A 17719-nucleotide genomic window follows, 5' to 3' on the forward strand; every position below is an offset into this window, starting at 1 on the left:
CTATTAGATGACATTTTATTAAATCACTTGGTGATCCTTTAATGACAGACTAAAAAAATGTTGCGTTATTGTTTCTTAATTATTCTTTTTTTTTTTTAAATCTACATGAGAAAGAAAGATAAACTCACTCTCTTTAGATGACTCTGGTATTTCCTCACCTCCATTGTGCCCTATAACATTGAGATGAGTAAAAAATAAAGAAATATTTTTTTCTCAAAAATATAATATTAAAAAAAGATGTCCACCAACGGTTTGCCTTTGTTTCATGATAACTCCTGACAAGGCTCTATAAACATGTTCAAATCCAACAAAAGACAGATAAAAAGCTGAACACTTAACCTGAATTCTTTAGAACTGTTGCATTGACAAAGAGCACGTGACTATGTGGATACAATCCACAGAAACACAGGCCACAATCAGTTATTTCAAATTCAGTAATTTTGAGAAAGAAAGTGGTCTTGTTGGTGCTGTTGCTGAACATTTCAAAATGGCTCCTTTGAAACCATTGTGGAGATCAGGTGTTGAATTAATGCCATACATAGACGAGATACACACAGGCTCTGATCCGTTGACTTGCTTGAACCATGCTGTGTGTCCCACAGCCGTTGTAACATTGGAGCACTGCAAGGTGATGGTATCCCCAGTACGGACCTCCATAGTCTGATACTGAGAAACCAAAACAGAGACCAAACCTGAAACACAAAGCACAAAGTCCTACATTAATGATTAGAATCATTGATATCACATTTACATGTTAGAAATCAGGAAGAAGTGATGCACTGAACATTCTGGTTATACTTGATGGATGCAGTCAATCTTACTCTGTCTAAATTATAGATTTAACAGTAGCTTGCTTACTCAATTCATAGTGCAGTAGAGCTGGTAGGAAGGTTCTCACCATTCTGTTTGTAAATCTATTCTGCTCTGTCTGGTTGTGAGTCAGAGAACACCTCGTTATTCACGCTGAGATCACAGTGAGATCAAAAGGGATTTCATTGGTAGGGGGCGTGGCAGTTAGTATTGGACCATGATGTCTATTTGCAGAAAGCAAAATTGACACAGATGTTTTCTGTGGATTGTAAAATCAGAAATGTATCATATTTTTGTTGAATCAAAATGGAAATAGGTGTTTGGGTTCGGTGGGGTTCATATAGGTCAGTGTTTCAGAAAAAAACTGAAATAAAATGTACTAAATCGCTCATAGAACTGGGGTTACGACAGTAACCTTCTGTAGCCACGAGTTGCTGTTGTAATAAACAGAGCGTTTTTTTTATTTTCTTCTTACAAATGTGTGACAAACTATTATGACCCTATCCCTGAAAGATCTTCTGTTTCCCTCTACAATGCCCACAAGCACCAATGACTCATTAGAACAGAGTGGACAAGACCAGGCACGAAATAAGATTGGGGGGAAAAAACATCACCAACGCCGACATTCTTTTCTTTATTTCCCGATGATCTTCTGAACTTCCCAATACATTTCTGATGCTTTTCAGTCACTTCAAACCAGACTTCCTTCAGATTGAAATACTGTCAAAAATACTGTCAACAATTAAAAAATAAACATTGGCAGTTGATTGCATCACTTTTTTTTTACATGATGGGTCTCGTAAGATGTTGGATATCAAAATGAGGTCGTAGGCCAAAAAGGTTTGGGAACAGCTGACATAGGTGTTTCAGTTTGGTGGGGTTCCTAGATGACCGCAAGGCTTCACCCTACAGATGGATAATACATGTTCAAATGAACTATTCACCAGCCTTAACCTTTAACCCCAGGCCTAGCCGAACTCTAACCTAACCCTAGTCCTAGCTGTAACCCTAGCCTAATCCTAACCTTAAAATGACTGAAGCTACAGCTACAAAGGTAGACAGGTCTCTTCAGGTGTTTTTGCGAGAAGGTAGCTGTAGTCCAGTATGATGACTGGAGAATGGCTGAGTGGGTGTGTGGAAAGGAAAGTATGTGGAAAGGTGTGTGGGCATGTGGAAAGGAGTTGGTGTGTTGAAAGTTATCTGCTATAGATTAGACTGTTTTGATTGAGCTATGGGTTTTTTTTTCTTCAGTTTCTTACCACGTAACTACAATACATTGAGCTACCGTGAGAGTTTGGAAGTCTGTTTTGAAACCAGAACATGACTCTGAGTCATATTTCACTTAGTTTTACACATATCCATTTTCATCATCATTGATGATGGTCCTTTTCCCCCAGTCTGAGTTAGTGCCTGGTCAGTCTGTTCTGACATCTGGGAATTGTAGAGGGAAACAGAAGATGCATATGTGTTCCTGGGGTCATAATATTTTGTAGTTTAAAGCATTCCAACGATAGAGCAACATTTGTAGGAAGAAAACTGAAACCACTCTATTTATTACATCCGCATCTAGCATTTGAGTTTGTAAAAGATCCGCCCCTGTTTACATTTTAGCCTAAAATGACATACCCAAATCTAACTGCAGAGTCAAGGTAGAAGACATTATCAGTTATCTTCCAGTAAATAGCTACTAAAACACAGGAGAAATGGACTAAGCAGTCTAGATATGCACATACAGTACAGTACTTAGTGAGATGCAGAATCACACAGAAATCAGAACCATGGACAGCCACATCATATTTAGCTTACGTTGATTGGACTAAATAGTTTTTGGTATATTTTAGTTGTCACGGTATTAGACTAAGCAGAGGTGATCAAATCTTCTCAAATCAAAGTTTATTTGTCACGTGCGCCGAATACAACAGTGAAATGCTTACTTACAGGCTCTAACCAATAGTGCAATAAAGGCATTAGGTGAACAATAGGTAAGTAAAGAAATAAAACAACAGTAAAAAGACAGGCTATATACAGTAGCGAGGCTATAAAAGTAGCGAGGCTACATACAGACACCGGTTAGTCAGGCTGATTGAGGTAGTATGTACATGTAGATATGGTTAAAGTGGCTATGCATATGTAATGAACAGAGAGTAGCAGTAGCATAAAAGAGGGGTTAGCGGGTGGTGAGTGGCGGGACACAATGCAGATATCCCAGTTAGCCAATGTGCGAGAGCACTGGTTGCTCGGCCCAATTGAAGTAGTATGTACATGAATGTATAGTTAAAGTGACTAGGCATATATGATAAACAGAGAGTAGCATCAGCGTGAAAGAGGGGTGGAGTGGGGGGGGCACAATTCAAATAGTCCGGGTAGCCATTTGATTACCTGTTCAGGAGTCTTATGGCTTGGGGGTGAAATGTTGAAGTTGAAATGGTGCTGGAATAGTGGAGGCAGTTCCTGTTTTCATTGCGACTTGCGGTAACTCTCCGTGGTTCCAAATCAATAGTTGTTTAGTGGTCCGAAAATGTGAATTTATGCTGCCAATGTGTCCCCCTATTGTCTCGGCCGTTAGGCTTGTGTATCACGGTCTCAAGGCATATGAATTTACAGGTTAGGTTGTAATATGGCTTGGCTTCCCCAGTGTTTTTACCCACGCACCACTACTGCCTGGTAGGTGTGTAAACCGACACTTCACTTCTTATAAAGCAAAGTGTATATCTATGTGCGGTATGTGGAGTCAGAGAGATTCTCATGTTCTCTCCTGAAAAAAATGTATTTGTATCTCAACGAGACTAAACATAATTAAATGAAGGTTAAATAAAAAATGCACCTCTTCTGTGATAAGAAATAGATGTGTGTTGGTGTTCCTCCATTTCTAATGATGTGATGGAGCCTGACACATATTCAGCTAAACTGCTATTACTTTTAATAATTTTGTATATTTGTATATGTGGTGGCAGAGATGTTCTGTAGACAGAGAATAGAGATGAACGGAGTGTATAAATGAATGGTTTATTATGTTAAAAACACACAGTCATACAGCAAAAATGGGATTCTCTATCAGATGATTTCGTACAAACTGTCAAAAGTTATGGCTATTTAAGGCTGGACAGGATCATTATGGAAATTTAACAAAGACAGTGTTAAAGTTTTCTTTGTTGACTTGTAAATAACTAAGTAATTTATGTTACTAAATAATAAAATGTTGCTTCTTGGAGTCTTTGTGACAGTGGTGATATTTCACTGCTGCTGAAGGTATCTGACATCAGAGTACACTGCATCCTCTCTGCTGGTCTTCTTTCTCGCTGTTCTAGAGGAGGACTTCTTCTTGGGGGTGAAACTGACAGCTGCATAGTTCAACACGTCACTGTCTTGATTCTGAGGGGGGTGGAGCCATGAGGAAATACATTATGATGACAGCATGATCTACTATATAGTGTTTCTATTCTCCTGTGGAAGAAACTCTACAAAAGACATGACTATTCTGACTGTACACCCACTACGATGACCTGACAGTCAGTGGAACAGTGACAGACAGAAGTTTAATGATCGCGAAGATAAGTAGGCTATATCTAGTACAGTGACCTATTACTTCCAAGAAAGCTTATGTTACGCGGAGTGGAACAGGGGAAACCAAGAGCAGACTCAGATGAGGAGACCGGGATGAAGTTACCAAGGCATTTATTGAAACACAGGGGGGAGATGGAGTGCAGGTCAGGGGAAACTCAGTCAGGTTCTGAAACCAGGTGCGGCGGCTGAGGCTGGAGCGAGAGGGGTTGAGACAGGGTAAGCAGGTCTGGGGTGGAATTCAAGGGAGTAGTAGAGTGGGAAATCCAGGACAGAGAAGCAGGATAACGAGATGTGGGACAGGAGACAGGGACCAGAGTCAGAGCGGGCAGAATGAGCAGAGATTACGATCTGGCAGTGTGGAAGTGGCAGGACTGAGTATTTGTAGAGGTCTTGATTATGGAACAGGTTGCAGCTGGTGGGGATCTGCTCTGACTCCAGCATACCTGTCTACGCCAACACAATCACACACACACACACAGAGAGAGAGAGAGAGAGAGAGAGAGAGAGAGAGAGAGAGAGAGAGAGAGAGAGAGAGAGAGAGAGAGAGAGAGAGAGAGAGAGAGAGAGAGAGAGAGAGAGAGAGAGAGAGAGAGAGAGAGAGAGAGTACTGGGGGAGTGGCGGTAGATCAAGGAGACACAGGTTGAGCAGTAGAGGGCGTTGCAGGAGCAGATGTGACAGCTTAGTAACATAAAAAGCACAAATAAGCTGAACATGCATAAATAAGCTGAACACTAGCTGTAAAGAAAGTTAAATGGCAGTTTCTTGAAAATACATAAAATATACTATATTTATGAATGTTGTCAAATTTACCTGATTGCCCTGGGACGTTGGGACACCTGCCCTCCCTTCAAAGAGATAGAAATAGAGGAAGCTTTTATAAGCTATTATTTTATATGACAATCTATCTCTTTTAAACTCATGTAGTTAATTAACAGTGCTTATACGTTGGCATTTAACTGATATTTACAGAATGTACATTGCATAGAGATGCATGAAACTTTAGATACATCACCTATAATATTATATACATTGGATACATTAGATATAACGTAATACCTCTGCTATCTCTATTCAGAGTCTTGCACAGCGCCCAGACAAGTAGAAGGGTCACTATCCCCAGAATGATATTGGAGACGACCAAGGCCAGAACAGTAGGAGTCAGATGAAATGGAGGATGATGCTCTGGAACTGTGGAAAGGGTATCAGTGAATTCATATTGTATTCATGAGCGCTTAGGAAGATCATCAAACTGTAAAGTATGGCATCAAAAGCTGATGGTGATATTGTATAGCTTGTTGAGACAAATGTATGGGATCATTTGGAGGTAGGCTGTTTGCACGAATGTACTGTATTGTTGGGGATATTTACAGATTAAATGAGATTTACCTTGAATGTCCAGCTTGGTCCCGTTCCCAAACAGTATCTCCCCACATGAGGCCACAGCACAGTAGTAAGTTCCAGCATCAGAGAGGCTGAGGTTCCTCTTGGGGAGGTTGTAGACACAGCTCTGTGTAGGAGACCCAGTCTCAGGGCTCTTCCCACACTGATCACTCCTGTCTACATGCGAGTAAAGGATACCTGGAAGGGATTCTCCTGAGCCATGTCTGAACCAATAGACCCTGTGGTCTCCTACATAGGTCTCAGTGTGTATTGTACAGTTCAGTGTCACAGAGTCTCCTGGCTGGACTGACTCAGACACAGGCTGCTGGAGCACAGTCATGTTTCTGGACCCTGATCCTGACAAGAAGTTCAATAAACCCATTGAATCTCTAGAATATTACTGTAGACATTTTCCAATTCAACATCTCATCTGAATAAGATAATACCTCATATTTATACTGCATATATGTCAATTAAGTTATACAAAAATTTACCTTTTACTATGAGAATGGCTCCTTCTCCGAACTCCATCTTGCTTCCATAAGCGCTTCCACAGTAGTATGTGCCTGAATCAGAGAGCTGCATGTCTGAGATCTTTAGGTGATTATTTTCTTGGCCGTTTTCCACTGAGAATCGAGGGTTATCCTTAAACTCATGGTAAAAGGTTGCGTTCCTGTCAAACTTATAGACAGTTGAGAAGAGTTGAAGCTTATCTCCCAAGGGTTGCTTGTACCAGGAGAAATACATGTCCATGTGGTCTTTATAGAAGCAGTGCACAATCACTGTGTCTCCAACGTTGGCTGATATGAGACCACTGTCCTGAAGTACGGATGAGGACCCAGTACCAGTTACCACATCTATTAAGGAACATGAACAATATAGTATATTTGCTGTTACATACCCCAAACACAACGTAGAATATTTTAATTGTCTGTAAAGTATTACATGTGATATCTCATCCAAATCAAGGGCGGACATCTCAAAAGCAGAGAAATATAAAAGTTGGACTTACCCATCTCTACAAGAAGTGGAAATATCAGACACAGTGTGAACCTCTTTGCAGTTGTCATCCTCCTCACAACTTGTCTTGAGTGGAAAAAGTCCACCAATGTAGACAGCACTTGAGCAATGGAGTTACAGGTGATTGGTCGAACTGGACCCATCATTTTTGTTGACGCCTTATTCCGTTATGACAATCTTCTTCACATTGTACAGAGTCTCCTGGCTGGACTGAATCAGACACAGAAAGATTTTATTATAGGTATATTCTTATCCTTATATATACAGGACAAATTTAGGTATAATCATTCAAGTTTGGAATCCCTTATTCTTTATCACTACAGATACTGTTGTCTACGTCAAGAGTCTGATAGTTGTGAACTTCACCTCACTTAAAAATATCTATGGAAAACAATCTCTAATTCAGGACATTCAGTTGGACTGAAATCTGTGAAAAAACACTAAGGTATTTATTCGGTAATTTCACCTAGAGCTGTAGTTCTTAGTCAAACACAACACAGTTTTAACAGTGAAGAAAACAGTCATGGGAAGGGATTCTATCCCTCCTCAATAAGGGATTCTATCCCTCCTCAATAAGGGATTCTATCCCTCCTCAATAAGGGATTCTATCCCTCCTCAATAAGGGATTCTATCCCTCCTCAATAAGGGATTCTATCCCTCCTCAATAAGGGATTCTATCCCTCCTCAATAAGGGATTCTATCCCTCCTCAATAAGGGATTCTATCCCTCCTCAATAAGGGATTCTATCCCTTCCCATGATTTTGTTATTGAGGAGGCAGATTCCTCTAGGCCTATAGGTGATGATAATACTTTACAGTTAAAACGGTGTTGTGTTTGACTAAGAACTACAGCTCTAGGTGAAATTATCGAATAAATACCTTATTGTGTTTTTTCACAGATTTCAGTCAGCTATGTTTAGGTTAGCTGCCTCATCAAAAGAGTTGGTTTATTGTTGTTAAATGGTCAAATTGAAGAGCAAGTAGTATAGCCTACAGTATCGGAGAGCTAAGAGTTCTGAGACATCCGGCTGAAAACCACAGAGAGAGAGAGAGAGAGAGAGAGAGAGAGAGAGAGAGAGAGAGAGAGAGAGAGAGAGAGAGAGAGAGAGAGAGAGAGAGAGTAGAGGGTCCTGTGTGCAAAACTAGTAGGCTCTAACAAAGCGCAGATACATCCTCATCTTGTGTTCATCACAGACTGAAGAGAATGTAAATAGGTTGCTGTGAGTTTGAGGGCATGTTAGTGGCACGAGAAGAGATTAAAAAAACGGTTTAACACTACAAATTAAAGCAGCAATATGTAACTTTTTGGGCGACCTGACCAAATTCCCATAGAAATGTGAGTTATAGATCTTTCCTTCTCATTGAAAGCAAGTCTAAGAAGCAGTAGATCTATTCTAGGCGCTCTAGTTCTAAGCTTCCTGTTCTTAAGTTTAGTTTTTGCATCTTTTACTTTCAGTTTTGTACACTAGTTTATAACAGCTGAAAATACAATATTATTGCTTATTGAAAAGATATTTCACAGCGGTTTAGATGGTACAATGATTCTCTACATATTGGTTGTTTTGTCACATAAACTGAAATTAGGTGTACTATTGGAATTCTAGCAACCAGGAAATGGCATAGCGATTTCTGCATATTGCACCTTTAAAGATCCTGAGTTTGGCCTAAATCAATACATTCAACTTCCTTTGTCTTGACTGCTGTTAAATGCTTTATTCATCTTACCACAAGCAAGTCCATTTAAAATGAGTTTGGCAGAGAAGCAATGCACTTAATTCAAGTAGCTACAGTAATTATACGTTACAGTAATACAGATAATAATGTTAATAGAGTGGGAGTTGATAAAAAGAGAATTCATTGGACTGTTTCATTTATCCAGTTCTACTGTCTGATCCCAGCATACACCACTGTCTCCATGTGACCTCTCTGTCTTCTAGACCTGTTCTTCTTGTTGCTCAGATTCAGAGCTACGTAATGGAGACTGTCTCCATCTGGGTCCTGTGAGAAACAATTATAAAAGTGGGAGGGGGAAATAATAACATGTGTTATTATTTAACATAAACATTTCCATACATATTTCTATGGTAATACAAAATGTAAGGAATTCTACTTACCCCTGCATCTGTAGAAGAGACTGCTGGACATGATGTCAGAGAGACGGATCCTGAAAAGAAACACCTCAAAGATAAAGATGCAACTCCTTCTTCCCATGCAGATACATCTGTAGACAGTAATGTTAAAGAAGAGCAACTTCTAAAAGGTTGTCCCTTACCTCTGCACTGCAGACACTTCATCTGATTCATCTTGTACATGATGCAAGCAAGGACAATGATCAGGATTAACAAGAAAGTCAATTCTACACCCAGGCAGTATACCAAGATAAGAGGGTCTGCCCTTTGGCCTGTGGACATTCAAACATTGATAAAGGACCTTCAGAACAGCAAGGCAATGTATATTCCACACAGTAGAGCAGTAAAATATAATTAAGATACAAGCCGTATCATTTACCTTGAATGTCCAGCTTGGTCCCATTCCCAAACAGTATCTCACCACATGAGGCCACAGCACATTAGTCCCAGCATCAGAGAGGCTGAGGTTCCTCTTGGGGAGGTTGTAGACACATCTCTGTGTAGGAGCCTCAGGTTTCTTCTCACACTGATCACTCCTGTCTCCATGGGTGTAAATGATTCCTGGAAGGGATTCTCCTGAGCCATGCCTGTGGACATTCAAACATTGATAAAGGACCTTCAGAACAGCAAGGCAATGTATATTCCACACAGTAGAGCAGTAAAATATAATTAAGATACAAGCCGTATCATTTACCTTGAATGTCCAGCTTGGTCCCATTCCCAAACAGTATCTCACCACATGAGGCCACAGCACATTAGTCCCAGCATCAGAGAGGCTGAGGTTCCTCTTGGGGAGGTTGTAGACACATCTCTGTGTAGGAGCCTCAGGTTTCTTCTCACACTGATCACTCCTGTCTCCATGGGTGTAAATGATTCCTGGAAGGGATTCTCCTGAGCCATGTCTGAATAGACACTGTGTTCTCCTACACAGGTCTGAGTGGGTATTGTACAGTTCAGAGTCACAGAATCTCCTGGCTGGACTGTCTCAAACACAGGCTGCTGGAGCACAGACATTTTTCTGTACCCTGAACCTGACAAGAATGTTAATAAGTCAGTACAACTGTCCCCAATGTTGTGTCCCAAGTTAACATTGTTTAAATCATACACAGTCATATCTGATCATTCAAATACAGCATAATTAAGCCATTGTATCCAAAACGTAATGTGGAAAAATCCCTTAACATTATAAGTTCAGAAAATTAGTTACTATTTCTTTTGTTTGTAAATTCAGATGTTGTACCTTTCACAGTGAGAATGACTCCTGCTCCAAACTCCACCTGGTTGGCATAAGTGTTCCCACAGTAATATGTGGCTGAATCAGAGAGCTGCATGTCTGAGATCTTTAGGTGATTCATTCCTTCACCGCTTTGCACTGAGAAGCGAGTGTTACCCTTAAATTCATGGTAAAATGTTGCATTCTTGTTATACTTGTAAAAGACTGATAAGAGTTGAGGATTGTCACCAATTGTTTGCTTGTACCACATAAGGTAAAGTGCCAGGTTGCCTTTATAGAAGCAGTGCAAAGTCACAGTCTCTCCAACATTGGCCATAATAAGATGCATTTCCAAGGATTGTCCAGCAGCTAAAATACACACAGAAACATGATCCATTACTTACACAAGTCCTTTATATACCCCAAAAAATAATTGATGAATTGCATCAATTAAGTACCTGAGTCTACATCCCTTAAGCAGAGAAATATCAAAGTTGGACTTACCCATCTCTACAAGAAGTGCCAGTATCAGACACAGTGCATGCAGATTCACTCACACCTGCCTGCTGCCATTCCTGAGCAAGCTCTGTACTGGTGGTGCCCCGATCCCGCAGCTGAATCAACTTTAGGAAACGGTCCTGGTGCTTGCTGGACTTTCTTGGGCGCCTTCTTCACAACAATTGAACCGCTCTCCTTGAAGTTCTTGATGATCCGATAAATGGTTTGATTTAGGTGCAATCTTACTGGTAGCAATATCCTTGCCTGTGAAGCCCTTTTGTGCAAAGCAATTGATTCCAAGCTTCCAGTCTGTTATTCGATCTCAATCAGCATGACAGAGTGGTCTCCAGCCTCGTCTTCGTCAACATCTGTGTTAACGAGAGAATCACTGAAATTATGTAAGCTGGTCCTTTTGTGTCAGGGCTGAAATGCAGTGGAAATGTTTTTGGGGATTCAGTTCATTTGCATGGCAAAAAGGGACTTTGCAATTAATTGCAATTCATCTGATCACTCTTCATAACATTCTGGAGTATATGCAAATTGCCATCATACAAACTGAGGCAGCAGACTTGGTGAAAATTAATATTTGTGTCATTCTCAAAACTTTTGGCCACAACTGTACAGTGAACAGGGGTGAAGCATTACTGTGAGTATGTGGAGGAAACACCTACAGAATTAAAGTCAGTCTCATCCCTGTCATTCAGGTACTAACTCAAATGTAGGCTACTAGTTGAGAGTTTAGTAGGGGTGTACCTCGGTGGTTAGGCCTCTTCACTGTAGCCTAGTATACATTGATACAATTTCTTCTTTAAACTCTGTAAACAAATTATTGTAGTTTGAATGAATTAAACCTATGATATTGTAAGTGACAATATATAGGCTACATGACATACAGTATACAGTATATCTAAGTGGACTGTGTTGCTTATTGTCATGGTTGTGAACAACATTGAAAGAATGAGAGAAAACAGAGTGACACCACATAGACATCCTGCTGAAAACCACATAGAGGCCCTGGACTGTGTAAAAGGCCAGCAGGCCTGTCCAAAGCGTAGAGACCGACTTGTTTTGTGTTCACAGCAGACCACAGAGTGCAGGTACCTGTGAACATCTCGCTGTGTGGGTGCATGCATGGGGGGGTTTAGCATTTATCAGTAGGTTGGGTCTGCAGAAGCCCTCTGCACACATTCATACAGACATACTTTATGTACAGAACACAAGGGGAAGGAACAAGTCTATTTTAGTCAGTATCAGTTGTTTAATGGACATTTATTGATGCTAAAAGTAGCAACATATGCAGGGATTTCAGAAGAGCAATTTAGTCTACTGACATACACTACCAGTCAAAGGTTTGCACACACGCACTCATTCAAGGGTTTTTCTTTGTTTTACTATTTTCTACATTGTAGAATAATAGTGAACACATAAAACATTGGAATAACACATATGGAATCATATAGTAACCAAAATAGTTTAGATTCTTCAAAGTAGCCACCCTTTGCCTTGATGACAGCTTTTCACACTATTGGCATACTCTCAACCAGCTTCACCTGGAATGATATTCCAACTGTCTTGAAGGAGTTCCCACATATGTTGAGCACTTGTTGGCTGCTTTTCCTTCACTCTGCAGTTCTTATGAATGTCCAGCTTGGTCCTGTTCCCAAACAGTATCTCCCCACAGCACAGTAGTAAGTCCCAGCATCAGATCTTCTTGGGGAAGTTGTAGACACAGCTCTGTGTAGGAGACCCAGCCTCAGAGCTCTTCTCACACTGATTACTCCTGTCTCCATGGGTGTAAATGATTCCTGAGCAGGATTCTCCTGAGCCATGTCTGAACCAATAGACACTGTGTTCTCCTACACCGGTCTCAGTGTGTATTGTACAGTTCAGAGTCACAGAGTCTCCTGGCTGCTGTACAATAGACATACTCTTGGACTCTAAATCTGAAAAGAGTGACATATTAATATCATGGTCTATAAATTGTATTGTCCTGCTAGATTTATTACAATTACAATACACAATTTATAATGTGTATTTAGAATATCATGGATGAAAAATTAATATCCAAAATATAGAACTAAGTTAGGTTACCTTTGACTTTGTCCATTTAAATAGCAGCAGAGTAGTATGTAGCTGAGTCCCCTAACTGACTTTTCTAGTTAAATAAAGGTTAAATAAAAATAAATAAACTGTGTCTTGGATATGGTCAGGTTAAAGCTGTCAACCCCTCTCTTCACACTCAGACGTTTAGTCCCAGTGAAGTCCTTGGTAAAGTTATATAACTTTCCCATTTGTTTGAGAATTAGAAACATCATCAACAGTGACACCATCTTTGAATATATCATCTTGAGTGGAGAAAGTCTACCCAAGTGTACAACACTTCAACAAAGGGCTAGTGGGTGATTGGTTGAACAGGACCCAATCTTCTTTGTTGACTTCTCATTCAGTCGACCATGGTCTTGTGGTCTATTGCACCATACAGAGTCACACAGTCTACTGGCTGGACTCACTGAGACACAGGAAGCTGTAGAATGCAAGTAACTGTCTTGAAGGTTTTACTTGTTTGGTGTGTGCTAGCAGAATCAGAATTAGTTAGGTAACATAGATAAATAAGATGTTTTATCGTCTGACCCCGTCTGACCCCTTCTGTCTCAGCCTCCAGTATTTATGCTGCAGTAGTTTATGTGTCAAGGGGGGCAAGGGTCAGTTTGTTATATCTGGAGTACTTCTCCTATCCTATTCGGTGTCCTGTGTGAATTTAAGTGTGCTCGCTCTAATTCTCTCTTTCTTTCTCTCTCTCGGAGGACCTGAGCCCTAGGACCATGCCTTAGGACTACCTGACATGATGACTCCTTGCTGTCCCCAGTCCACCTGGCCGTGCTGCTGCTCCAGTTTCAACTGTTCTGCCTTATTATTATTGGACCATGCTGGTCATTTATGAACATTTGAGCATCTTGGCCATGTTCTGTTATAATCTCCACCCGGCACAGCCAGAAGAGGACTGGCCACCCCACATAGCCTGGTTCCTCTCTAGGTTTCTTCCTAGGTTTTGGCCTTTCTAGGGAGTTTTTCCTAGCCACCGTGCTTCTACACCTGCATTGCTTGCTGTTTGGGGTTTTAGGCTGGGTTTCTGTACAGCACTTTGAGATATCAGCTGATGTACGAAGGGCTGTATAAATAAATTTGATTTGATTTGATTTGATTTATCTTATTTATTGTCATTAGAATGTCTTATTTTTGAATAATACTGTTGGCAGTTTGCAGTTATCCCTTCTCTGCTAGGGCTCAGATACTTGGGGCCCTGAGAGGGGAGAGGTCAGATTAGTCTTATCTGTGAATGTGTCTGTAACTATTCCTAAACCATGTGAAGGGATGGCGTGATTAATGGGGAACCAGTTAGTTGGCTCCACTCTGTGTGCCAGTCACTCCCCTCCGTGAGCTTGTCCAGGTGGGGTTGTGTTTAAGATGGGAGTATCTATAATTGACAATTGATATATGCTGTTGGATGAGGTAATGTATTGGTCCTAAGTGGTACCAAGAATGAGATAGGAACTTCCTTTAGGAGACCATGTGAGTTGAGATGGGTGTGTCTTGGCTATAAATGATACTAAGAACTGTTTTGCAAGCACTCTCAGGGAATTTATTTATAGACACTGAATTGATCTGAGAGTCACAGGGCTATGGTGAAGCTCATATATAATTAAAGATGGAACTTTATAATATACTCTGACTTGTGTGTGGTTTGCTCTCTCATGATTTGGTAATACAGGACATTTCCACGAGATTTGGCGACGAGGAAGGGATGTGAATCTTCACTCGGTGACCGTTCCTGACAATCTAGGTAAACAAATCGTGCACGAGGGATCCCTCAAACTTGGAATCTTAGGGAAACCACACTTCGGGAACGAAGCAGATGGACCAACCTTTGATCTGAGAGGAAGCGAGCTGAGTGGATACCACATCTCGTACTGAGTTTTTTTCCAAGAAAGAGGTGAGCGAACCACACACGCTTGAAGTCGAGTTTACGTATACTCTGAGTGTGAATTCCTTTGTAAGGAGGACACCTTGGAGGCGTATACAGGGCATAGTCAGACCAGAGTAATCTGAGAGTTTGTGGACTCAAAGAGTTTTCCATCAAACTAATTATCATTGCGTGATGTAGTAAAGTAATTGAAATACGTTGCATAAGTAAACATAATCTACTTTTATTAAAAGGCGCAAGATCTGTTTCCTAGTCAATAAATGTCGATTTTATTCTTTGATTGCTAATCTATTCATTTGGCATGTGAGAATCATAGCCGGAGTAACTTTTAGACCTTTAAACTAGGTCTATTTTTCTGGGAATTGCCGATAGTGACGTGTCCAGATTTTACGAATACAGACAATTGTAAACTGGGTTTATTTTTGGAGAATCTTAGTCATTCACATAGCATTGGTGGTATAGTGGTGAGCATAGCTGCCTTCCAAGCTGGAGGCCCGGGTTCGGTTCCCAGCCAATGCGCTAACTAAAATCGGAGTATTTGATTGTAATTAAACTATTTGTATGTTTTGCCTGGAAAGTTATGTTCGCTAGTGTTTGTATAAGATATACATTTAACGTTTTAATAGATTGTTTAGGTTGATAGACTAATTCATTAGAAATAATAGCGAAGTGAATTTTGATGCAAGAAGGTGTCTGTTGCCTAAATTATCTGCTGGAATGATGTATTGAGAATTGAGTCATATTTAAATTACTGTATCAATAGAGGAGACAGTTACCTAAGTTAAAGAAATTCTAAATAGTAACGGAGAGGTAATGGCGATAGGGTGGTGCCCACCGAAATGTTTTTCATTCTTATAGATTGACTGACACATGTTATAATTTTGGCACTGTGTGTGTTATTTTTAAAATCTTGGACATTTCATAAGTGGGAAGAGGAAAGAGAAGAGAAAGTTGTAAAGTTTGGTTTTAAATCTTACGATAGAGGTAAGGAAAAACGTTGAAATGAGAGGGGTTATATTTTTTTGCCCACTGGGAAAAAAATAAATAGGATATGTTGAGCTGAAAGTGATTCAGGTGTGAATAAGGAAACATTGTGATAATGTATTCTGATGGTTATTGATTCTTGGTTTGATTGTTTAGGTAACACCAGTGAATTTGAGCAGGAAAGTTCCTGTAGTCTAACATCATAATCGGTTTCCATTATGTGGAACAATGTCAGGTCATTAAAGTTGACTGCAGTTTGACTAGTTTTTATTTTTACAGGGTCAGTGCATCATTAATCACAGTTGTGTGTGTCTAATGGCAGGATATTCCAGACATGGGAAGCTCTCACACTGAAAGCAGATTGACTAAAGGTACTTTTCCTTAAGGGAGCCTGGACATTTAGAATCTTGAATACAAGATTGGAGTCAGTGTATAGAATAAGATTTTTTCCAACTCAGGACCTTATGCTTTCTATAGCTATTGGGTTTCCTAACAAGTAGTTTGAGAACCTGTTGGCAGAAGACTGAATGGGTATTAATGTTGAAAAGCAAGCTTGGGCCAAACTAGTAAGGTAGTATGTTAAGTGGGGGAGTATCATAGATTTTAATTATAGTTTTGTTACCTCTATAGTCAAAAACAATTGCATATGTTTTGGGACATTAGCTAGGTTGAATTCGGTTATTTGTGCTTTTCCCCTGATACATAGACATCTGTCTCAGGGGCATCAGTTGTTGTTTTTTTAGAAACATGCAGACTGTGTTTAATTTTATTGAGATGTAAACATGAGTCTCTGAGCAATTTTGTCATCTGAACCATTATAGTAGTGAGTTCTTGTGTAGTTTGTTGTTTGTTATTTGCATGAATTTATCACTGTATCATCTGCATACATTGGAACTTCAGACCCTGTACAGACAGAAGGAAGATCATTAATGTACGAAATGATTTAGATAGCTGATTAAAGGGGTTTGTTTATTTGTTTACTGTTTATTGTTTATTTCAGGAGTTGATTTAACTTAATTCAACATTGTATTATCTGATGTGTTTGAGGAGGATTCCTTCTTCCGGGACGGATGGAAGTTATCTAAAGTATGTAAGTTGAAGGAGCCATGGGAGAACACGTTTACATTTTTATTAATGGTATCAGGATAATTGTATCTAAGGGTAGCATTTTCACTTAAGCATACATATACATTGATGTTGATTAAAATGTAAATGTAATGATTTTTTTTATCATTAGGTTTGGTTTATAGTTCACTTTTGAGTTTCTGAATTGATGTAGTATAATGAATACTAACAAAGTGTTTTGTGTTTTTTCTGGGAAAATGAGTGTTTCATTGTCTCTCTTTGAAATGTTTCCTGGGACTATAATCTTGGGAGTGAGATTGAGGCCATAAACTACCAAAGTGAAAAGGGCCTGGAAGTTTTTGTTTTTTCATTAAGTTTTGCAAATACACACACATAAAACATTTGTTATGACTATTTGTTGGTGTTTTTAAGATACTATGTTTGATTTGTTTTTTATTTCCTTTGTGTTTGGTGAGTTTTCCATTTGTTTTAGTGCAAAGGTATCTTAAAGGGGCATGCACGCACATGAGTTTTAATTAAACACGTTACTTCTTTTGATAAAGGAATGTTCTGGGAACCTGAGATACAACAAGTAGGAAATATTTGATTATTTTTATAATTTGTCTAATATAGTAAAATAGACTTCTTTGAAGGGTTTTGTATGACCTCTATAATGACCTTCCGTTGTGGCTTGATCACCCTCATTGGAAAGCCATTTGGATAATGAATTTATGGTCATTTGTAATACTGAGTTCAAGATAATTTGTGTAATTTATAAATATGTTTGAGTTTGTAGTTCTTAGCCATATTTGTAATTTGGACCACTGTGAAGAAGGAGAGGGCATTGCTTTTAACTAAGGGTATGCTGCTTTAAGTCTATTTTCCTATGACCATAGGGGTTAACTCAGTTTTTTGCTCTGTGGAGTTTTTTCAGTTTAGTGATTTTAACTTGATTAGGTTATTGGAAAAAAAAAAAAAATATCCAGTAGTAGTTTTGTTTTTTACATTACTCTCATGGAGAGATATGTGTAAAAAAATGGGGGAGGATTCAGTTTTTTGAGGTTTTGAATTGAA

General features: G+C 39.5%; 1 protein-coding gene and 1 pseudogene across 1 annotated transcript; both read right to left on the reverse strand.

Moving 5' to 3' along the window:
• Positions 1-4044: 4044 nt before the first annotated feature.
• Positions 4045-6825, reverse strand: LOC139379431 (immunoglobulin kappa light chain-like). Its single transcript, XM_071122244.1, has 6 exons — positions 6768-6825; positions 6250-6612; positions 5762-6112; positions 5432-5563; positions 5186-5220; positions 4045-4182 (listed from the first exon to the last, which is right to left on the reverse strand). The coding sequence occupies exons 1-6, from the start codon at positions 6823-6825 to the stop codon at positions 4045-4047; spliced, it is 1077 nt and encodes a 358-aa protein (XP_070978345.1).
• Positions 6826-8655: 1830 nt separating this feature from the next.
• LOC139379208 (uncharacterized) lies at positions 8656-10624 on the reverse strand (annotated as a pseudogene).
• Between the last annotated feature and the right edge of the window lie 7095 nt (positions 10625-17719).

This window comes from Oncorhynchus clarkii, chromosome 21, assembly GCF_045791955.1.
Source record: "Oncorhynchus clarkii lewisi isolate Uvic-CL-2024 chromosome 21, UVic_Ocla_1.0, whole genome shotgun sequence".
In the NCBI taxonomy this organism is placed as follows: domain Eukaryota; kingdom Metazoa; phylum Chordata; class Actinopteri; order Salmoniformes; family Salmonidae; genus Oncorhynchus; species Oncorhynchus clarkii.

Excerpts from the sequence above, each read along its gene's own strand:
- LOC139379431 (XM_071122244.1), bottom strand. The coding sequence starts at position 6,825 with ATGACAACTGCAAAGAGGTTCACACTGTGTCTGATATTTCCACTTCTT. Across the intron at positions 6,113-6,249 it reads AGCCATTCTCATAGTAAAAG|GATCAGGGTCCAGAAACATG; the intron begins GTAAATTTTTGT and ends ACTTCTTGTCAG. Across the intron at positions 5,564-5,761 it reads GACCAAGCTGGACATTCAAG|TTCCAGAGCATCATCCTCCA; the intron begins GTAAATCTCATT and ends CCCTTTCCACAG.